The sequence below is a fragment of the Sciurus carolinensis genome, chromosome 15 (assembly GCF_902686445.1).
Source record: "Sciurus carolinensis chromosome 15, mSciCar1.2, whole genome shotgun sequence".
Classification (NCBI taxonomy): Eukaryota; Metazoa; Chordata; class Mammalia; order Rodentia; family Sciuridae; genus Sciurus; species Sciurus carolinensis.
In genome coordinates, this window is record NC_062227.1 from 68,224,966 (window position 1) to 68,249,107 (window position 24,142).

The 24,142-nt window shown below is 36.6% G+C and overlaps 1 protein-coding gene across 4 annotated transcripts in view; it reads left to right on the plus strand.

Moving 5' to 3' along the window:
* Window positions 1-24,142, plus strand: part of Zcchc2 (zinc finger CCHC-type containing 2) — a 58,051-nt gene that overhangs the window by 17,482 nt on the left and 16,427 nt on the right. For 3 of the 4 annotated variants that reach the window (XR_007105169.1, XR_007105170.1, XM_047526314.1), the window contains exons 4-11: window positions 1,151-1,222; window positions 5,744-5,856; window positions 12,804-12,898; window positions 15,178-15,261; window positions 17,189-17,246; window positions 19,327-19,462; window positions 20,994-21,058; window positions 21,636-21,730. Coding sequence is in view for 2 of the 4 variants with exons in the window: in XM_047526314.1 (XP_047382270.1) it covers window positions 1,151-1,222; window positions 5,744-5,856; window positions 12,804-12,898; window positions 15,178-15,261; window positions 17,189-17,246; window positions 19,327-19,462; window positions 20,994-21,058; window positions 21,636-21,730 (718 nt within the window). In the remaining 2 variants the exon portion in view is untranslated. The remainder of the gene's footprint in view (window positions 1-1,150; window positions 1,223-5,743; window positions 5,857-12,803; window positions 12,899-15,177; window positions 15,262-17,188; window positions 17,247-19,326; window positions 19,463-20,993; window positions 21,059-21,635; window positions 21,731-24,142) is intronic. The other variant, XM_047526316.1, reaches the window with a different exon arrangement.

Below are 24,142 nucleotides of genomic sequence, written 5' to 3' on the forward strand. Positions count from 1 at the left end.
TTTTGTTGCCAAACCTTCACTGTCACCTTGCTCTGGACCAAGGCCTGACTTACATTCAGCTCAACTCTCCTTCTCAGAGGGTCTTCTTGACGTCTTAGCTTCCCTTGTTCCATGCCCTGTTCTCAGTAGAACTGACTACTGATGGAAATTCTTATGGATTCACTTGATTTACCTGCCTCTGTCACTAGACTATGAATTCCAGCCTGTGGAAACATCCACTTTCTTCTTCATTCCTGTGTCCCTTGACACAAGAGTCAGACAGTGCTCACACAGGACGCTGTGTAGTAAACACTTGAATATTTAAAACAGATTGTTTTGAGAGTTGCCGGATAAAATTTCATATGTATTTTTAAGTATCAGATTAATTATGACATGATAATTAATTATGACATGATAAGTTGGTATGACTTATATATAAGCCTGGCTCAAATTTTTATTCAGCTCAGAATTATAGGTTTGAAATTATTAATGGGCCACAATGGAGTCCACTGAAGTAAAAGTAATTCAAAGGTCAAGCTGTGCAATAGGTTCCAGTTCTAGTTCTTGTGCTTCCTTAGATCATACCTCAATAAATTCATCATTTTGAGTTTTTCCTTTCTCCATCTGAAATTGGTGGTGTTCTAGCTGCCTCAGACATCTTACTTGGATTTTAAAGATATGAGATAATGATGAAGTCACTTCAGAAATCCTGCTTCTCCTAAAAATATGAAATGGTACTACCAAAAAGGGGCAGTATACTCCAGTTATTTCTCTTAATGTATATCTAGTAAGTTTCAGTTGATAGAACGTCTGTCTTTAGAAGCATAGATTTACACTGTAAGAATGTCATTTTAAAGTCCTATGTTACAAAAAAGGAAGACATTTTCCTTTCTGAAAAATTACTAAAGCAGTCACATTTTAAGGCTGCTTCAAAAAGAAAAAAACCATGCAAATTGGAAGTTATTGGAAAATTTTGGAGCAAAGTGTCAATGTGCAATTAATTTAAAAACTGAAGAAATTATGACAACAGTAGATGAACTTTTTATATTTCTAATTGTTAATAAAATTTAATTAAGGCCCTTTTTTTTACACATGGCTTTTTTCTGGCCAGTTCCCTGCCTACACAATAACCATACAACATGTTTTTTTTGTTTTTTTTTTTTTAAATCAGGTAAATTGGTCTGATCTTTCGGTCACAACAGTAACAAAAACTCACCAAGAACTACAGGAATTCCTACTGAAGGTAAAAATTACAGATTTTATTGCTAAAATAATTTTACATAATATACCAGAATTTTAAAACTTCGGTGTCAAAAGAATCACCAAGAAAATTAAAATACCTAGATCATGGTTGGCTCTGAACTCTGCACATGAGTTATAGAAAATGTCATGTTATCTAAATGTAAGATTTCTTATCGTACATAAACCATATAAGGAAATGATAAAGATGTTTCCATGTTTAAAAAATGCAGCCAGGCACCATAGCACACACCTGTAATCCTGGGGACTTAGGAGGCTGAGGCAGAAAGATGGAAAGTTCGAGGCCAGCCCTGACAATTTAACAAGACCCTGTCTCAAAAAATACAGAAAGGATTAGTGATGTAGCTCAGTGGTAAAGCACCTCTGGGTTTAAACAGCACCCCCCCCCCCCATGAAATCTTATTCCTAGTTCCTTGCAGAGATGTACATTGGGGGCTGCTTGCAAGGATACTGCCCTTGACAGGTGTGTATGCAAAATGAGATGGATGAGTTTGTTTTCTTTAGTACCTAACAATTGTTCAACCCTCTCTATGGGCTTCTTTAAATATTCCTCCATTTCCTCTTTGAGTCCCAGCTCCTCCTATCCCTCCCATATGTGATAGAATCTTTAAACTATAGGGGATAAGAAGATAATAGTAACATGTTATGCAGATTTGTATAAGTGAAAGATATATAGGGTTGTTTTGTTCAAACCCTTACCTCTTTTATGCTAATTTGATTTTATTAAAAAATGTATGGGTAAAGATAAATATTAAAAGAAGAGAATAAGTTTAAATGATCAGTAAATTACTATTTCTCAGTAAGCAAACATTTTAAAATTTATTAATATAGATAAAGCAGAAAGTTAGAAACAAAACTGTAGTTACTGAACCTAAATCATCTGAAATTTTCAGGCCAATGCTGTTTTTCAAGTTGTTTGCTTCAAAGCATGTTTTTTTCAGATCATTTGTCTATTCATTCTTAAATCTGCAAGAGACTGTTTTTCATCAGTGTACAGGATTTTGAACAGCAGATAAGAGGCTATTTCTCTGATGATCCCATATTTCAGTACACAATTTGTTCACCTGAATTTCTTGTTAGTCCCTTCGAATGAAGTAGCACCCAGGGATGATTTGAGTAGTTCCATTGTCCTGTGGTTTATTTTAAACCAGGCTCTTTCAATTAAAGCTAAGTATTCCTTCACCCACTCAAGTTAGTGACCTGCCTGCACATAAGGATGGGGGTGAGTTTTGTTTATTTCCAGTCACCAAAGGCCTTGTCCCTCCTATGACCTAAAACACCTTGATGAGGGAGAAGGAGTTGTTGAAGGAATGGGCCTGTGAGCTCTGGCATTCACCTGCTGAACTTAGTGTTCATGGTAGCCAATAGAGAGCACAGGAGAAGAATGGCCATGTTCCAGCCAATCCCAGTCAACAAGGCAGCACAAAAATGAACTCCTGGGTGGCATTCAGATTATTGAGGAAATTAAGCAGAACTTTCCCTTCCCACCTCCACATATACTTTTAAAATTTCTTCTACTTATTTCTAACTCCCCCGACTCTTTTATTATTATTATTATTTTGTAGTTGTAGATGAATAGAACCCTTTTATTTTATTTATTTTTATGTGGTGCTAAGGATTGAACCCAGTGCCTCTCACATGCTAGACAAGCACTTTGCCACTCAGCCCCAGCCCCTCTTCTGACTCTTGAAAGCTAAATGTATCAAATTTTAAGGGCAACTAATTATGAGCAGCTGTTCTGGGGCTGGGGAACATCATACTCTCATTCCCTTCTCCTGCTGTCCTTTCCATAACACAATTCTAATACTGCAGGGTGAGTTGCAGGTGATACAGAGCTACGGCTGAGAAGTCTTAGAATAGGGGCCCAGCCCTGTCACCTGTCAAGGCCTTATTACGTGATGCCAGTTTGTGGGTGGGGTTGCCACCTACTCGTGCATCTCACTGCAAGAATTCAGTGAGGCAGCACACAGCCCACCCCAGCCTTAGGCCTAGTTCCCAGGCAGTCTCCTCTTTCTTATTGGGTTTCCCTCTCTAAGCGTTGTCTATTTTGATCTTGACAGGTTAAAGTTTTTCAATCACACACTTTTTGTGAAAGCCATATGCTTTACAAAAAAATAAATTAAACAGCCCTAAGTATGTAATTCACTCTTCAGAATCATGATAATGATCCTCCTGCTTAGCTAACACTTGAAATACTAATCTTCTAAAATAGCAGATATGCCTCTCAATTACATGAAATAATCTGCAACATTGTTATTTGTAGAAATAAATTGCTTATTGTAAAAGAAGTATTGCAGGTTTGCCTTTTCTGTTTTTCTTTTTACCTTTATTTTAATATCGTTTGCAAAAATTCAAGAGCAGAACCTGCCCTTTTGACAACCTGCACAAACCAACACCCTTGAGTTGTGTGGATGCTGTTAAACTGTACTCCAGTTTGCTGTAATGTGGAAGTGTGGGTTTGAGGTCAGGGCTGTTGATTCCTTTTCCCCGTGGAAGTAACTTCTTCTGTCCTCAACATCCTGGCCCCTTCACTGGTTTGTTTTTCTTATTACCAGAATGTCGCTCTGCGAGGGCAGGGATTTTTATCTTCCTTTACCACTGTATCTACGGTGCCTGAAACAGTACCTGGGCACGGAGTAGTATTTTAAATGTCACTGACTGAGAAGTGTTAGAGAATCTGAATTGTAATGAGGTTTTTTTAGTTTTAATTTTTTTTTTTTTTTAGTTGTAGACGGACACAATATATTTTTTTAATGTGGTACCGAGGATCAAACTCTGTGCCCCACAAGTTAGGCAAGCACTGTACCACTGAGCTACAGCCACAGATCCTGTAATGAGGTTTTATAAATGGTTGTACATTAGGCCTCAGTGTTTTTAAACATAAACTTACATAGCGAGGTACAAAAACCTTTATTACTTACAGCTTGTGCTGAAGCTAACACCAGGCTCCAGAGGTGGGAGGCTAGGTTTGCCAGAGCTGAAATTGAGAAGGAAGAAAATCCAAAACAAGGAACTAGAATATAAAGACATGACTTAGAGCTGTGTTTATAGCCAATATGCTTCCTTTAGGACTGGAAATAGGCCCTGGAAATTGAAGATAAAAACATTTGAAAATGCATTAGTTTGCAAAGACTGATGACTACATATCCATACTCTGCCCAGTAAACATAGTGTCATGTGCCTTGGGGACATTTTATGTAATTTTGCCTTCAATATTTAGAGCAACCATCAGTGATCCAGTAATTGAAATGGACTTCCCTAGTAAAGCTGGTTTTCTTTGACTGTGTACAGTTAGTAGAAATTGTGTTTAAAATTAGTAACATGATAAAGGTCGAGTGTCAGAAATCTTTATTAAAATGCTAATATCAGAGTATAAATATTGAAATGAATAGTGAATTCTTTGGAAAATGTGTCCATCCAGGATTTGTTTCTTCCGTTAGTGTTCAGAGAATGGGGTTTCAATGGGGTTGTGGATACCATTTTTCCAGGTTAATTAACAAGAGGAGCTTCATTGAGGGAGCATCTTGATTCTAGATCTCCTGTGCCTAAAAATTAGTAGTGCTTTATGCTGCCTTTGTTAAAGATCCCCTTTCTCAGTTGTTGACCAGAATACTTGGTTTTCAAAAGAATAATTACTTTGGATTTCTCAAATTGAAACTCAATATGTAAATCGATTTATATAAATTTTATACCTGTGGCTCCTTAGATAAATGTGTTAAAGGTTCTCAATTTTAATGAAAGTTCCGCTAAAATTTAATACATTAAATTCTTGAAAGACTTGAAAAGTTAGTTTTTACAAAGAACTGGTTTACTGGGGATTTTAAAGTGTAAACTAGTTAAATAAAATGACAAAATTTGAATTTGGGTTTTAAATTTAAATTTTTCTTGGCCAAGTGATTTGTGTGTGTGTGTGTGTGTGTGTGTCTGTGTGTCTGTGTGTGTCTATATGTGGTTTCTAGCAGACTGCTCACAGGGCATCTCCATCATGTTGAGTAAAACCCCTCTAATTAGTGCTTTCAATGTAAATAATGTTGAGAGAGTTTCACCCAACTGTCATAATTTGGTTATTTGGTGTTGGCATTCTGACATTGCTGAGATTAAAATGTAAAACCAAGCGACCCAAAAGTGATAACTATAAAGGCAGCAATAACACTTTTTGGAATATTCTTCCAGGATAAAAATAATAACAGTTGTGCTATGCAAAATGTTCAGTTTAACTCAGACCTCAGTGTGGGTATTTATTGCAGTGTGGCATGAGTGAAGACACAGGCAGCTCCTCTGCACTTCAGCAAGCCCCGAGGTGTGGCCAGAAAGAATCATTGTGGGTCTTAAGGGAAAGACCTGTGCTGCTTCAGTATGGGGTCCCAAGTCATGAAGATTTGGAAAAAAAGAACTGCTTTTGGATGATTAATGAGCAGGAGTTATTTATCTCTGTTTTATACTTCTGATTTGTAACATATTGCCAATAAATGAGAAACTTAACATTGAACATTTTCTTTTCTAGCTTCCAAAGGAATTGTCTTCAGAGACTTTTGACAAGACCATTTTAAGAGCCCTGAATCAGGGTTCCTTGAAAAGGGAGGAGAGGCGACACCCTGACCTGGAGCCCATCCTAAGGTATCAGATTACCTGACACTTGCAGCCTCTCAAGTCTGACAGGCAGGGGTGCTGAGAGTCAGCTTTTAAGGGAGGTTACAGAGATTCTTTCTCTGGAGTACTTTGTAAATTGGACATTTTAATCCTTGTACTATGTAGGTGTAGGCTAACAGTGAAAGTAACAAATGTACTTTACAATTGTACTCTTCATTTCTCTAATATCATAAAATGTTTCTTCCAAAATTTGAAAATATTAAATAAAGCCTCTTATTTTCTCTAAAATATTTATTGGAAGAGGCCCTTGTCCAAACGCTCAACTTGGGAAATGCTTTAAATTGTCAAGAAGATTGGGCTGATAGATGGGAAGTGAAAGGAATTAGCCCTTTGTCGCTGGCTGCCCTTTGCTTTTCTGGAACCCAGTGCTGGTTGAGGTCAGGTTTTTGCTCTCATGCAGTTGTTTGGCCATTGGAAAAGATGGGTATAGGTGAGATGAACCATTAGAGAGAGGAAGAGCTCGAAGGTACAGGTGAGTGAGGTAGTTGGTGGTATAGGGTTCCTGCAGAGGTGTGGGGGTTTCATGATGGGAAATCGTGGGATATTTTGCCTAATGGTTTCTGTTTTCTCTAAAGAGGTTTTGCATAAGAAGGGATGGACTGAGGTTAAGAGATCAAATGCTTGAGAGTTGCGGGGACTTAAAACCATTCATTTGTAGGGATCTGGAGGACAACCTGGTGAAAGAAACCTAGTAAGCTCAACAAGGCATGGCATCCAGAGAAAGATCAGTACTTTGTAATGGTATCAATCCTACCCCATTTGCATATTTTTAAAATCTTTCCAGCAGTTCTGATCCAGGTATATATGGAAAGCTCATGGTTGGATTTGTCCTAGATGAGGGAAGGGAATTGAGGGAGAATGTTCATTTTCTAACAAATGATGAACAGTCAGATCTAAGCTGGGCTGGGAAGTGTGAAATAGGTGGGTCTGATAGAGTGGAGTGTACCATGCTTGGAAAATAGTTGTCCTGGGAGTAATTGTTTAATTAAGCAGAGTCTGGTTGGGGTTAGAGCATTAGATGTCTGAGGAATGGATCTTGAGGTGGGTCAGTGGCTTATGGTGTTGGAGGTTGGAGTGTGCTTTTGGCAGTCATCCCCCTCATCCCTCACTGAGGGCTTCTCTGTAAAAGAGAGAAATTCAGGAATAATGGCCAAGGAGGCAAATACTGTTTTACTGGAAACTTACTAATAAGTAAATTAAATAGAAGTTCTGCTGGAACCCATATGGCTTAGGGTCAGGGCTTACATGAGATTCCTTTTGTCTGCTCTCTGAACCTAAAACGTCCTGATTTAGGAAGCAGACTTCATAAAACAGGGAGAGAACAGAGGTGTGTATCACTTTGTGTAATGGCCCTTCCCCTCATGGGAAGGGAGCTGGGCCCAGGGAGTATTCTTGGGATGGGTGGGGCTGATAAGGAAGGAAGATTTGGTCCTCCATGGAGATAGCAAAAACTGGGAGGGGGAGAATATTTTCATGGTATGACAAACTTCATAGTGTGTCCATAGAAGTAAACAACAAAGGGAAAAGTGGGAGCAGTTATGAACAAATAGAACAGAGAACCTAAAATTTGAAGTGGCATTTAAGCTTGAAAAGGTGCTCATCATCAGAAATGCAACAAAAAGCATGAAGTTTTTATTTGACCTGTTGAATTGCAAAGATCAAAAAGCTTGGCAGATACTCTTTGGTGATGATGGGCATAAATTGGTAAAAATTTAGGAAAGCTTTGGGCAGTACAAAATTTAAATTGGAGAACCTGTGAATAGTTATTTACCTCACAGCTATATTTCCAGTTACATACAAAGATGAATGTTCAGAGATGGTTACTGTGGTATATTTTGGCTTGAAAAGACAACAACCAAATGTTGATACAGACAGGTTACAATAAAAGATGAGGGAAAGTAAAATAGTAAAGGACATGTTGTAGGGGAAGAGAAGAGGGTCTGGAAAGTAGTAATAAGTATTCACTTAGTAACTATTAACTTTGATAACTGCTTACTTTGTAACTTTGAGTCTGGATCATATATATTCTTCACTTTTAGAAAAAAGCTATCCCTCTTTAGAAACTCAGTTTACATTTTGTATGCATAACAGCTTTGGTTACTGTTTTTCTTGTTTTCTTTAACCATTTTGGAATTTATTTTGTTACTCCAAATGAAGTTAGGCTCTAAATTAACTTCTCTTTTTAAATAATGACTTGGTTCTTTTCCTGTAGTATTGATTTCTTTTGTGATACTTTATAATACTTTCCTAGGTTATGTTAACATGTTTCTGGGTTCTCATTCCATCAGTCTGGCATTTTTGTTCCAGGATCACATTTCAATTATTAGAGATTTATAGTTATTAATAGCTGGTAAATAAATCTGTTTTTGTTTTTTTTTTCTCCCTACTTCTGGTTCTGTTTTCAAATACTGTTACCTGTTCTCTGGTATTTATTCTTTAGTTTAGACAGTTATTTTAAAACTTGATGCATGTAACACTTTCTAGGAAATATGCTCACTATGTGGTTCAAGTCTTAGTATTACTGTCTTTGTGTAACTCAGTTTTTAAAAGTCCTTGCTGGCTCCTGTCCTCTTTCTCCCATCCTTCTTGAATAGTTAAGTCCTAAAGCCAGTCCATGGGGCAGAGCAAAGTATGCAGCAGCATTGTGAGGGAAGAGTGATGGGTTGGAGAAAGGACCTAAGAGAGGTGAGGAAGCCTTGACTCCTGGGTCACTGTTGAGGGGGCCTGGCAGAATGTGAGAAGCTGCCAAGGGATGACCCAGTAGGGTGCTGGAGCCTAAATGGGAGCACAGGGCTCTCCATAGAGATTGCAAGGAAGTAGTGATGACAGTGGGAGGTAGTTTGGTACAGAAGATTTGAATAAATACATTAAGGATAGCGAGAACCAGCTTGCCTTTTTTTTTTTTTTTTTTTTTTTATCCTCTCCCACCCCCACAGCACTTGCCAAAAGAAATTATATAGAAATGTAGAAAACCAGAATGAACCCTGGGGTGTGATTGAAATTGAAGTTACTGAATTCAAGCTATTAGTTATCTGTAGCTATAGAAATGCAGTTTTGTGTGTGTGTGTGTGTGCACACCCACATGTTCCCCAGCCCTGCCCATCAAAAGGGTCTGGAAACAGCAACACTAATAACTACCCATATACTGATGCTCTGACCTCAACTTACCTACCATTCTCCACTAAAAGAAACTTGGACATCTTGGAAGACAAGCTGATTTTAAGGGATTAGGCAGGAAAATACAAGGTGATCCTATTGTACAAAATGCAAGAAGTGCTCAAAGAATGATACAGATTTGTCACAAGAACACAGAACAGTGGTCAGATCGGGGCAAAGAGAATATCACAACAAATAACAATAGTATCAGTAAATAAAATAGGAAACTGTGAGTCCATGTTCAAATAAATAATAAATGAATCAGTTGAACATTTGATGAGTAGCATATTGACATTATCAAAGTCTTCTCATACTGTTTTCCCACAAAATAATGCTCATTAATTATAAAGGGAGAAAGTGATATTAGAGTGAATGAAGTAGCCTGACAGAGACTACTTAAATCAAGTAAATTTAATCAGATTATGTCAGTCAAAATCGTCTACCATAATGATCAGCTGCAGCAAAGTAGCAGCCTCACTGCTCTGATCATCCTGCATGAATCTGACCAGACACACCTGTATTAAGAACACTCACAGAATACCTAGCCTGTTCCCTCACAGCCCGAAGAGCCTCAGGGAAGATGGAGGACATGAGAGGCATGATAGCTGGATGTAGCACAGGAATCTGAACTTAGTCTTTGAGATAAAAGGACCCTTTGGAGTCAGTTTGCAGACTTTCATCAGGATTTGAGGATTAGAAGGTAATAATTGATCAGTGTTAATTACCCAACATGGATTGTGGGAGAAAGTAGGAAATGCTTGTTGGTATCATCCCAGGTGTTAAGGCAGCAGAATACTATTTATAGTCTAGGTTTTAAAAAAAAAAAAAAAAAAAAAAAAAAATCTCTGCACTGCATTTGTGACTTTTCTGTAAGTTTGAGATTTTTCAGAAGGAAAAAAGTTAATTTCCACGTAGAATTTGACTTTATACCAGGATTGCATTTAAAGGAGTCATCTTAGCAGTAATCCTCTTTTGCCTGTTTCATTAAATGGCTTGGGACATGGTAACACATCAGGACATGTAAAAGATCTCATTTTTTATCCTACATAATCCACTTTTAACTGGATCTTACTTAAATCGGTGTATTTTATGGCCATTTCAGTTGTTGCATGATTTCTTTAAATTACTACAAATAATATTCAGTGTCTAGGGATATGTTTTAACACATTTGGATACATTTATCTGTAAGATAAATTTGTAGAATTACAAAAGTTATACACATTTTTTAAGATGTAGTATTTCTGTTATTTCCAAAGAGGTAATAGCACTTTGTATCCTCCGAAGGGAGCCTTGTATCTGTTCCCACTTTAACAAACAAAACAGTCCCAATTTCTTCTCTTTGCCGCTCTCAAAAAAAATGATTTTAATCTGTACTTTGGTGACTGTTCACACATTCCTGGATGACTTTTCCCATCTTTTTCACTTTTTTTTATTAGCCTTATTGATTAATAAACGTTCCCTGTTGAATTAAAGAAATAAGCTCTGTTTGTCCTTTTCTCTTTTTGTTTGTTTTTTGGTATCGGGGGTTTGAATCCAGGGCCTTGTTCTCCAGGGCCTTGTTCGTAGTAGGCTGGGACTCTGCCACTGAGCTACTTCCCAGCCCTGTCCTTATTTTTAATCATACAGATATTTTAAAAGTATATTGAGACAGATTTATCAGTCTTTTATGTTTCAGGATTTTATGTCATCCTTAGAAAAACTTTTGAAAGATTATAACGTCTGGTTTCTTTGATAACTTCCCCTTTTAAAAAAATCTTAGATTCACTTATAGTTGGTTTTGGTGTAAGATGCATGGAAGGGGCCAGGTGTAGTGGCACATGCCTGTAATCCTGGGAGGCTGAGACATGAGGATCGAAAGTTCAAAGCCAACCTCAGCAACTTAGTGAGGCCACTAAGCAACTCAGTGAGACCCTGTCTCTAAATAAATACAAAATAGGACTGGGGATGTGACTCAGTGGTTAGAGTGTCCAGGGTTTTAGTCCCCATACCCAAAAATGATGCTCTGTCTTCTCCTAAATGGACAGTCTGATCTTGACACCACCAAGATGTTAGGAAACTTCATTCTCAGGTTTGTGAATTTTAGAATAGTATATCATCATTCATGTCCCCTAAGAAATGTAACAGTTATGATGGAGGTGGGGAGGAAAATGAATGAAAATGATAAATAGGAAATGAGTTTATAAGTGCAATAGAGATTGGTTTGGTTGATACAGGATATACTATGTTTAGTCCCAGATAAACTGTAAACTAGATGAATGGAAATATGACATTAAAATGTACATTTGGGTTCGGATGGTTTCTGTCATGTCAAAATGTAATCCTGTTTTTCTTACTCATGTAATTTTAAGTGGTTTCGAACCTCTTTGATTTTAAATATAGGTGTAATTGCACCTGTGGTTATACACTGATGAGCCCTGGGCTTTAGTCTGTAATGATTTCAGCTTTTACGTGAGTGGTTTAAATACATATACTTCAGTGTTCCTTTGGTGGCTATACTCTCAGTATTTGGAAACACACCTGGGTTGTCCCTCGGACTTAGGCCTTGAAATAAGGTGTGTCTGTGCTTTTGGACCAGTTGATTTGTGAATGTAGCTAGGTGTGGGTTCCACCACTGCTTCTGTGTTTGAATCCCAGGCTTAGGCAGTACATTCAGAACTAGAAAGTAGAACTAGAATTTAGATTAACTCCTTATTACTTCAGATCTTGGTGGTTTCCCCTCTCTCCATTTCCCTCTGTATCTTCCCATTGAATGTTTACCTCTACTTTGGAGGTACCAAAAAGCAGGTTTGCCTAAATATGCAAGGCAACTTTGACTTATAAAGGACATCTGTTGTTATTGTAGTTAATGATTTATTTGCAAAAGTAAATAATAGGTCAAAAATCTTGGGGAGAAATTAAGAATTAATTTTAAATGAGCATTAAAGTATTCAACAGTATCTGAGGGGTATTTGTATTTTGAGTACCTATGCAGTTGGCAGTGTTACTGTTTTATTTACATATACGATTTGAATCTCATAATCCTAAGGAATTTGAAGCTGAAAAGCTAATACACCTTATTTATATGTGGTTGAAGTAGTATTCAGATCCAGGTGAACCCTCCATGAGACTGTGCTCGAGTATGTGCTCAAGACCTGTTTTACAGGTTCCACTGTAGAGAAAAACCTGTAGTGTGTAGGGGCGTCTTTAATTACATTAATAAATATAAGGAAAACTGGGTTTCAGAGGTAACTTAGAATCATGGTATGATAATTTCAGCAGTAGCCATGCTTCAGGATATAATAGCACTTGAATAGTATGTGTAAACTGCCTTGATGTGTTCCATATTTTCCAGGACTTTTAGCATCCCAAACTTCCCAAGCTCTTACATTCACAGTACAGGAAGGTCCCTTAATCATACAGCCAAATGAGGAAAAGTAACACTTATGAAGAAATGTATGATAAAGATATTGCAGTTCTTGTTCTGGGCAGAAAAGGTTACCGGTGGACCACTTGGGCAAAAGAATGAAGTAATACTTTTTTTTTTTTTTTTTTTTTTTGCCAGATTTGACAACTTGACCATTAAAAATGAACCTGTTTAGTAGATTCTTGCAAATTAGTCCTGTTAAATTTTATTCACTTCTTTTTCCATAGGAAATATATTAGAAAATATTCTTTACTTAAGGAGAAAAAAAAAATGTTTTTCTGTCCCTTATACTAAACAGGACTCTTTTTATGTATATAGCCTTAAATTAACAAATCTTTTTTCTCTTTATATGCAGGCAGCTATTTTCAACTTCATCACAAGCTTTTCTACAGAGTCAAAAAGTACACAGCTTTTTTCGGTCCATATCGTCAGACTCTCTACACAGTCTCAGTAAGCATCCGCCATTCCTACTGTGCGAAATCCCCGGGATTTTTGGTTTGGTGTTCATGCTTACCATGTCATCCTAGAGTTAAAGTTGATGAATGGGGACATACAAGTAAGAAATATTTGTCATTTTTAATGAATTTTACACTGCACTTTTAAAGAAAGTAGTATACAAAAAACAAATACAACAAAACAGACTGGTTACCAAGGAGAGTCTAAGATCTATGACTCTGGCAGATGCCACGTGCCTTGCCGGACCTGGCTTACAGATTGGAGAGATGTGGAGACGCAGTGTAGGGTGTGTTGGGTTACCTGTTGCTGTGACCTTCAGAGCCTTCTAGCTTCACTGTCTCACTTCCTCTTCATGTTCAGCCATTTAAAGGCCAGCCATTCCAGTATCTTCAGCCACGTCTTGTTTCATGCAGGCTTGTATCTGTAAAACCCAGCTCTTTATCTACATTCCTTTTCTCACTCTCTCCTATGCCAGGGCTATCACCGGGATAAAGTCGATTGTTAATCCTCTATTAAAAAACATTTAAAGTTGGGTGTGTAATTCAAGCCCACTCTGAACTTCCTTGAACTTGCCTTGGTTCTGTCAGGCTCTAGCTTCATGGAGTCTGCATTGTCCAGCATGCCTGCCACCTCCTGCCCGGTATCTCTGCTCATTCGTACCCTTGCTTGCACATCCATCTTTTATCACTGTCCATTAAAATCACACCTGTGTTAAGACCCGACCTGCACCTCTTCCAGAAAACTTTTCTGGTTGTTTCTTCTATTTTTCTGTTTGGTTTGCCCTCATGTTTCAGCATTCGTCACAGTCTACTCTGTGTTCAGTTGTGTACACATCTTCCTCAGCTGCCTTTTAAATGAATATTTTGCCTGGAATATTGATAGGTGCTTTAGAGAATTCTGCTAAATTTAAGTGCAATCATTGAATCAAGGAACTTTTTTTTTTCTTTAAATCTTTCCTTCTGCTTTCAATAATTATATTTCCAGCACCTCTAAAGGGTGAGAGAAAACTCACATTTCCTCAGTTTGAGGTGGGTGAAAAATATGATAGATGTTATAACATATGGGATAATTTTTAAAGTCTCATTAATGAGTGTATGTGTGTGCTTTAAATATTCTAGAACATAATTAGATTTAAAGTACGACTCTTTTTTTGACTAGTTGCCTCAGACAAGATGCACACTCCATGTTGAATTTGTGTGTGAATAGTGCAATGGCTTTTGTTAAAGTTCTGGTCATTCTAGAGCTAAATAGATTTAATGATCAGTGTTTTCACCCTGAGCCAGGTGTAAGTACTTCTAATAAATATCTATCAGGAGCATCTGTTAAATCCTAAAAAGTCATTAAAACACACAGTTAACTTTTAAAACTTAAGTTCAGATTAACATGATGCCCAGGGAAGCTTACCCACGTGAAGAGGGAGGAGGATGTGTATAAATAAGGAAAAGCTCATCGTGAGGGTTTGACAGTTTGAATCACATAAACAATGCAGATGAGGTTGGCCGATGTTGTTTTAAGGTTATAAAATTGAAATACTGTTGTTGAAAGTACAAATACTGTTGTTGTGGGTACCTTGTCATCATAATGTGTGTACATGTTTATGCTGTTTCATGTCTTACTACTAAACGTGTTGTCAAGGTTCACTTGCAGTTTTAAAGATAGCTCTACCATTTTGCCCCCTCCCCGACCCATACCAGAGAGCAGACTACATAATCCTGACAACTAGCTCTAAGGAAACAATGTTCAGCTCCTGGGTGACTTAAAATGATGTTGAACTCTGGAACATATTGCTGTCAGAAATGTGCTCTTGGTCAGTGCTCATTTCACTGGGTGCTTGTTTTCTGCTCTGTGATAGAACAGAAATTCATAGTGGACACTGAATTCTGTAGAAACTTCATCAGTGCCCCAGTGTGATTGGGTTTCTTAAATTACAACAGAGCCGAGATTTTAAAAAAATGAACACAGATGTTGAGAGGCATCCCTCTTGTCCATTTGCTCATTTTGCACAGGAGCACCACAATATTTGTGGTTGTGTTTAGGTCCAGGTTGTGTGGTACTTAAGGAGATAGCTGGCTTCACAACTCCTCTTAGGCCTGGTGCTTTGTGCCATGTCTACTTGATTTCTTAGGGGTTCTAACTAGTAGAAATGTTCTCTTCACTACTATACTCTACTCACGTTCTTCGTTGAGGCAGGGAGAATAATCGTTGTATTTGTCATCTTTATCTGGTTTTTATAATTTCCTGAGGAGTTAATAGTGTTGAATTATTCCCCGTAGGTAACTTACAATCCTCTCTGAAGACCTCTAAGATACTAGAACATTTAAAAGAAGACAGCTCAGAAGCTTCAAGTCAAGAAGAAGGTAAATGTAGGTTTACTAGAATAAGGGATTATGCCTGATGTTGACAACCCAGTTAAGGATCCTAGACCCAGACATGATGGGGAATTGGGATGTGACATCACAAACAAGTAGGTAAAAAATAGTGTTCACTGAACTGCTGCACACACAATTGACTTTCAGCATAAAATGTATGTATGTAATGAGATCCCTACTTACATCATGTCCTTTCAGGTGAGTTACAACTTGGTTTTGTAAAACTTAAACTTTTAAATGTTAATCTGAAAAGACAAGACTTTCTTTGAACAAGATAGAACATTACCATACATTTGACTAATTAAATAAAAGCTTACAAATGATCAGAGAAGCCATACAATTAGAAAATAATCCACAGAAGAGGAGATGCTGTTAGCAGGATAGGTAAATATAAAAGACTGTGCAGAATATATAAGGACCCTTCTGAAAAATGATTGAGAAATCATCCCAACAGAAATATGAGCAAAAGATATAAGTAGATAATTCATAGGAGACTTTGAACAGCCATTAAACATTGTGCAGCCTCACTAGTAGTAGAGAAAATGAAAACAGTGATACATCATTTCACACTCATCAGATTGTCAAAGCATTTTCAGGTCTGACCTTATCAAGTATATTAAGCAATAAGGGCTTTGTACTGCTGATGGGGATGTAAATGAGTACAACTATTTTGGACAGAAATTTGGAATAATGTAATAAAGTTGGAGCTAATTTTTTGCTGTTGTCCTATGATTATCTATAAAAATTTGTTGTATGTGTGCTCAAGGAGATGTAGACACTGGTATTCATGGCACCACTGTTGGGAAGAACAAATACCAGGAAATTACCTTAATGTCTCAAGTGTTAGTGAACTTATAAATTGTGATATATCTGTTCTGGGTTGCAGTTAAAAGATATTTCTAGTATATTCAAACATGCAGCACCACTTTCACTAGAGTATTCCAAGAAGTTGGGTACTGATTAACCTCTGTAGATGAAGGGAGATGAATGGTCATATCCGATCTATGATATTTTGTTTAATTTTTTAAAAAGGCAACTAGACAGAAGTCTGGATGTGGTCGTACATGGGTATTTATTATGTTAATAGATTTTTTTTTTTTTTAATATTTGAAACACAGCCAGGTGCAGTGGCACACACATGTAATCCCAGCTGATACAGGAGGATCACAGTTTCAAGGTCATCCTTGGCAGTCTAGTGAGGTCCTGTCTCAAAATAAAAAGGGTTGGGGATGTAGCTTAGTGTTAGAACTGACCCCCCATCCCAGGTTCTGCCCTCAGTATATTTAAAAAATATATATATATGTTATATACACACACACACATACATAACATATACATACACACACCACACACGCACACACACACTTTTCAAACACTTCATTTTTTATTGGTTAAACAAATTTTTTGTGAAATTGAATGTTGTAGTTAAAGTAGCACATCCATATTAGACTTTTGTAGTTTTGGACAAGATTGATGTGTTGTTAGGTGAAACACATTTGAGAGGATATTTAAGGTAATTAAGTAGCTTATTACATTTTTTTGTGTGGGGGGGTGGGGTTAAGGGATACTGGGGATTGAACTCAGTGGCGCTTTACCACTGAGCAAACCCTTCCTTTTTTTATTTTTATTTTTTCAAATTTTGAGACAGGTTCTTACTAAGTTGCCAAGGCTGACCTCAAAATTTGAGATCCTCCTGTCTCAGCCTCCCAATCACTGGGATTATAGGCATGCCCACTGAGCCTGGCTCACTTATTATGTCTTTGAAAAATTTACTTAAGATATTTTTCTTTAGTAGGAAATGCTTAGAAGTGCTGTGCGCTATCAACAGTGTTTCAATGGCATAAATTAATAGCATTGTCCTTTTGGATATTTGCTGCAGCATTAGTATAATAAATTAATTTTTCTTCTATTCTAGATGTGTTGCAGCACACCATAATCCACAAGAAACATACTGGGAAAAGTCCCATTGTGAAGTAGGTATCTAATTTCTAAAATACAAATGCCTTTGTACGTTTTTAAATTAGTGTAACATTTAATAGATTATGGGTATGTTTGGCTGTAATTCTGCCATGTTGCTGTTTGCTTTCATTGGGCCCACCTATTCTGTGTTTCCTTTTGTCTCCTTCTTGTTGCCTTTGGGTTTTTTGGGGTTTTTTTTTTTTTTTTTTTTTCTTTTTATTGTTTTACTCTTCCATTAGCCTTCATAGCTGTACTTGTTTCTCTGTTCTAGTTGTTATCCTAGAACCTGTATTATACATCTTGACTTATTAATGTCTGGTATAAATTTGTGCTTGTATCATTTCCCAATTTGAGGACCTTAGATCACTGTAGCCATATTTCTTTTCCTGAGTTATAAATCATAGTTATCATGCATTTTAATTCTCTTTATTATTTTAAGCCCATGAGGTCTTTAACCAGTGTTCACTTGGACTTTATCATTCCTTTGCTCTTTTTTCTTCCTGTGTCTCTAAGTACCCACATGTGACCATTTTCTTTCTAACTAAAGAACACCAAGTATTTCCTATAGTTACATCTACCAGTGATGCATGCAGTTAGATTTTATCAGGGGACAGGGTATGATTTGCCTTCAATTTTAAAATATATTTTTGTTGGATATGGATTTCTGGGTTGGCAGTTACTTTCTGTTAGCTTTTTGAAACTATAATTTCATTGTCTTCTGGTCAAATACCTTTGGTCTCTCTCTTATCCTCTCTACCCACCTCTGATTTCTCCTGCAGATCACATAAATCACTTATGGAATTTCGGACTCACATCCTGTTAGTACTGTCTTCCTCAACTATCTGTCACAGACTTTGTACGTTCTGCCTCAGGGCCTTTGCTGATTCAGTATAGAGTATACTTGCTTCCTGTTCTTTAGTAAATAATTTTAGAAGGTTCCAGTAGCTTTGAGCCTCCTTTACTTATCATGGAAACCTCATTGGAGTCTTTTGCTATTTCCCTCTTCCTACTCCCTTGCTCTTATTCTCTGGGACCACCTTCTCAGACAAATTATGTCATTCTAGACTTTGCTTTTGAGGGGAACCCAAACTCATGCTATCTGGCCTTAAGTGTTCAGTTAATATATTATTGTTACTCTTTTAAGGGTAATATACTTTTTCCTATGATATTTAGTTCTCTTTGTATAAATTCTTAAATCGGTAGCTCTATATCTTTTGATTTTGAAAACTCCTAGCTCTTACCTCCTCAAATTGGATCTGCCCTGTTCTCTTGCTCCATCTTCTAAGATTTACCCTAAATCCTTATATATTAGACTTTTTACTGTGTCCCACATGTCTTTTTACTTATACTTGTTTTCCATATTTTTATTGTTTCCCTCTCAGTACTTAAATATATTAAATCCATACCATTTATTCTTTTTTTTAAATTTTTTTTATTGTAAACAAATGGGATACATGTTTATATCATTTATTCTTAACTAGTATTTCTTCGTCTGTTGCCCATCCATTGAGTTTATTTTGCAGTTCTAGAATTTAAATTTGGTTCTTTATATTTTCTGGTACTCTTCCAAATCCTCAACCTTGTTCTGTTCATTGACCATGTGAAGCACCATTTCACATACAGACTAAAAGTTCGTATCCAGTAACTTCATCTTTTGGATTCTTTATGGACCTCATTCTATTGTTTATGTCTTTGGATTTCAGTCATTTTTTCCTATCCCTTCTTACGCCTGATTATACACAATATTTAGGACAGTGATTTTCTCAATATAGAATTGTGTAGTCTCTCTGTTCCCAGCTTTCAGGGGTACAAGATAACCTCATTGCAAGATGTCTCAAGGCAGAGTACACTTTTATTACTATCATTTGTAGAGACAGATATTAGTAATAAACTAGATGTATACCTGTTTATTTCTCATAATATACCTTTTTTCCCTTAGACTTATCACTAGGTATTCAAAAAATGAAAACTAATAGGTGAAAGAAAGGGTTACTATAGCTTCTTCATTGAAATGGTATAGCAGGTTAAATTATTGAGGATAAATTTCATAAACTTTTCACAAGGTTATGCTTTCATAAACATTTCTTTTGATAGCAGTATTGGTACGAGCTGCTCCCCATTGGATGGGCTTACCATGCAATATTCTGAACAGAATGGAATTGTGGATTGGAGGAAGCAAAGCTGCACCACCAGTCAGCACCCAGAGCACTGTGTGAACCTAGCTGAGCAGGTACGTGGGGGTTTTGTTTTAGTGCCATATAAAGTATTGCTACTCTGTATTCTTTTAAAAAAGAGCGTGTAAGCATTTAAGCAGATGGCATTCTGGTAGGAAGAAATTAAAGAGGATTTCATTGTTACAGACTTTATGCTTTTATGTATAGTCTAAGCTCTTATGATACTTGAGAAAGTATATTTTAGAAAACTTTTATTACATAAAATTAATACATTGTAATATGACAACCAAAATGTTTATTCTAACTGGGGATACACATAAATTGTTATGCCAGATTTTTTTTGGTCTTTAAAGAATTATTCACATTTTAATTACCCTCTTGCTATGGGTGATGTGAATTTTCAATCTGAACTTTCTCATGAGTAGTTGGTCCAGTTTACTGGCACTCATGAGTGTAATTAGGGAACATTTGCTTTCCTAGAAGGTTGTGATCACAGAGCAGAGTGCTCTCAAGTGTGTTCAGTGTACTGTACCACCACAGATTTGGAGGGAAGTATACATGCTGTAAGTATGGACCAGTCTTTGTTCTATCTAGAAAATTGATTTGTTAGCCTGATTTCTATTTTCTGGCCATACTCAGATCCAGATATTAACTCTTCATGGAATGTGTTTTTATGAACCAAGGCACATTTTAAGAACTTGGACATTACCTCGGTCATACTTACAAAACGACCCCTTTTCAAAGCCCTTCTTATTGTACTTCCCTATCCCGTCTGTTCCAGTGTCTCAGTGCTTTCTTGGAGTTAACCAAATTGTATGTTGTTAGTTTTATTAAACTGAACTTCAGGAGAATACTAATAAATCTGTAGCAAATAGCAGTCACTTGATTGTTGTATTTTGTACAGTAGTCCCTCCTTATCCACAGGGGCTACACTCCAAGACCCCTGGTGGATGTCTGAAATTGTGAATAGTACCAAATACTATATAGGTTATTTTTCTCATATGTACAGTACATAGCTATAATAAAGTTCAGTTTGTAAATTGGGCACAGTAAGAAATTAATGGTAGTAATAAAACAGAATAATTATAACAGTATGCCATAATAGATGTTATATTAACATGGTCAGTCTCTCAACTGCTATGGAGTGAGTAGTGAATGCAGCAAAGATAGACTGAACAAAGAGATGATGACTTGTGTCCTAGAAGGGATGGAGTGGGATAGCATGACATTTCATCATGCTACTCAAAATAGTTACTTAAAACTTATGACATGTTTGTTTCTGGAATTTTCTATTAATATTTTTGGACCATGATTGATCACACAAAGTGTAACTGCAGATGAGGAGGGACTACTATAATCAGAAGAAAAGAATAGAGATCCATAAAAGAAAAAATAGGTATTTTTCTCATGATTAATATAAAGTACTTGTAATAATATGTCCATTTTAGTGCTTCTGGTAGGTAACTTCAAAAATAGTTTGGAAGTCAAAATTTGTTATAATACGTAACTATGAAAACATATCATTTTAATGTTTGCTATCCCAATAAAAGGATACCTACATTAGTATGTCTTTTTTTCTTCTATTAGCATTCTGCAGAAAAACGGAGTTTATCTTCATTAAATAAGAAGAAAGGAAAGCCACAAATAGAAAAGTAGGTTCAATTTAATGTTACTGTTAATAGAATTGATATGAAAAGACAGGTGGCATTTGATTATGGGCATATTTAGATAGTCTACATAGCATTTTTTGTTAGGTTTCTTTCATATTTTAAATTCTGGACTTAATTCTTTTGGTTGAAAATATCAGCGTGTGTAGGTGATAGAAATAAATCTGTTGTCAAATACTACGTTGAAGTTAGGCATGGTGGCTGGCTACCTGGGAGACTGAGGCAGGACGATCATAAGTTCCAGGCCAGCCTGGGTAACTTAGCAAGACCCTATCTCAAATTTAAAAAAAATTAAAAGGTCTGAGAGTATATCTCAGAGATAGAGCACTTGCCTAGCCATGCGAAGGCCCTGGGTTTGATCCCTAGTATCGGGGAAAAAAACACTATGTAGAGTTTGGAGGGGCAGAACTCTCAGAGCTAATGGTCCTTTTTACTGACAGATTTTTTCCTTACTAAAATTTCTTTCAATTATAAAAATCTCAGGGAATTTTAGTAATATTGTACTTAATGTATTTGATAGAGAACCTTATAAAAATGTTAGTAATATGTACATTTGACTTAGGGAGAAAATTAAGAAAACGGACAACAGGCTGAATAGTAGAATAAATGGTATTAGGCTGTCCACTCCTCAGCATGCCCATGGTGGTACTGTGAAAGGTAAGAAAAGTTTTTCTTTCAAATACTCATCTAAATATTTTAAGCATGATACATACTGTATTAGTAGCTCTTCAGCTGTTGTGTCAGATCCTGATATTATAATTTACCTTGCATTGATGTGTACAGCAATTTCCAAATTAAACTGTTCTGAAATTACTGGGCTTAATTTAGGGACTGTAAGCCAGCCATGGAGGGAAGCGTTTCCTTCCTGCCTTATAAGCACTTACCATTTACCCTTCCTCTGGTGGTAGCAGTCACCCAGCTTATTTCTTCCTCAGGCCAGTCCCACACCAGAGCAGACAGAAGTCCCTCTCATCATAGAGGATCTTTTGTATAGCTTTGCAGGCCCCCTTCAACAAAGTCTGGGCATGTTCTTATCTAAGTTAGTTTTTAGAATATTGTTGTTGTTTTTTTCACGATTTAATAACTGCCTCTATGGGACCCTCATTTTTTTAAAACTAGATTTATTGTGGTTTCCATTTACTCACCATATTTTATAGTCTTTTTATTTTTAGTTTCAAGGTTCATTTTACTGAGAAGTGCCCCTTCTGTTGATTCATTGATTACTTTTCTGTGTTTTACTTATCCTTACTATTAATAATAAAGATGGAAAAAGAAGAAAAGCCCACAGACCACTGGAAGAATATTTTGTCCATTTGTACACCTAACACATTTGCTGACTGATCCCACAAATGAGAATTTTTGTATTTAAATTTATTCTAATGTTAATACATTCAGTTGTGATGCAGTATAAATAACAAGAAGATACTCTTAAGTGAGACATATAGATATTTATATAGACAGAGTGAATAGTGATGAAAGGAAAATAGTGACATTTTGAGTCTACAGCCATCTGCCAACTCATTGAATCAGCCGAACTGGGACAAAAGTGGTATGGGAAAAACCCATCGTGTCTTTATGAGGCTCCAGTTCCAGGAGCACACTGCATCTCTTTACTCTCTGAGATTCCCTCCAGTGATGCAGCTAAGGGCTGGAGGAACAAGCTAAATAAGGAAGGCAAAAGATGTGTCAGTAGATGACTGGAAATCTGCTAGGTCTCCCTGTCAGTGTTCCTGTCTAGCTTGTTTGCTACACTGCTGCCACATTTGCCTTTGGAGAATAGACTTTGGCTCATTCCCCTGATGAAATTTCTGTCAGATGTATGCCCCTCCACAAGGTCATGCTGCCTCAGTTCTCATGGTTTGAGAACTCCTGCTGACTGAAGGAGAGCTGCTGCTTCTTGCCTTTTTAGCCTCCTGTTTCCAGAGAAGAAGCTCATAGACCTTGATCAGAGACAACTGTGGTTGTGGATCTCATGCCCCTTGTTTCTTAGATGTGTGACTTTTCTCAAGCAGTAGTTTTTGCTTTTGTAAATAGGAAGTAATGCCTACCTCACCAGGTTGTAAGATTAAATGTAATAATCTATTAAAGCTTTTCACTGGTGCTGAATACCTAGCTATTCAGTGATTTAGTTCCTTTTTTCCTTTGCTAATAAGTTAGACAAAAATATACATTTTATAGGTTATTAAGAAATTTGTAACAATATCCAAAGTTTCAATTCTTTTTTCCCCTTTATCCAACCTCAGGATTTTTGAATAAGCCAAATCTTATTTCATTTTGTCCTGTATATATGTCACTGACTCCTATATATTTACATTTATCAGTGTTACTATGAATAATACATACTTTGGACAGCTTACCTTATTGATACCAGTTGTATGCCAACTCATACTTAAAAAACAACCGTTTATTAATTTCCCTTTGAAATATTAAGATTCCAAAAAGGGGTTGTCTTTAGGCATTCTGTAAACTCAAGATATATTTGAAATTATTTTCCCCTTATGGAACAAAAGCTAATATCATAAAATGTAGGTGCTGTATTGAAACTGGAACTGAAAATATTGGGTCCCTTCTGATTAGTAGATTGTTTATATCTTTAAATAAAGCAGTATAACTTAAAGTTCGTACTTTTTAAAAATTTAAATTCCTGTTTTGAGTAATAGTATGTTCACATCTCTAATTCCCAGAGTACAGTTTAGAGCAGTGTAAAGATTCCTCACTGCATTCTTCCCTGTAGTCTGCTCCCAGGAAGTAATCAGGGCTATTAGTTGTCTTTATTTATTTATACTGTTTCTTTTTTTTTAAACTTTGTTTCTCTTCTCAAGAGATACATGCCTTAACCTCACAGAGACCATTGAGAACTCCTTCTGTTCATCTTCCTCCCAATGTTTCTCCTACCCCACTCTGTTGCTGATTACGGCACTAAGAAGTTTGGGGGTTAATAAGGTGGTTAGCCTCTCAGTTTCTTTTACAAGCTTTAGAATGATCTAAAGGTCTTCAACTTCTTAAATAATCCAGAGGAGAGATGTGGTTCTAATGCCTGTGATTTCTTTAAAATGGTTCTTAACTCTG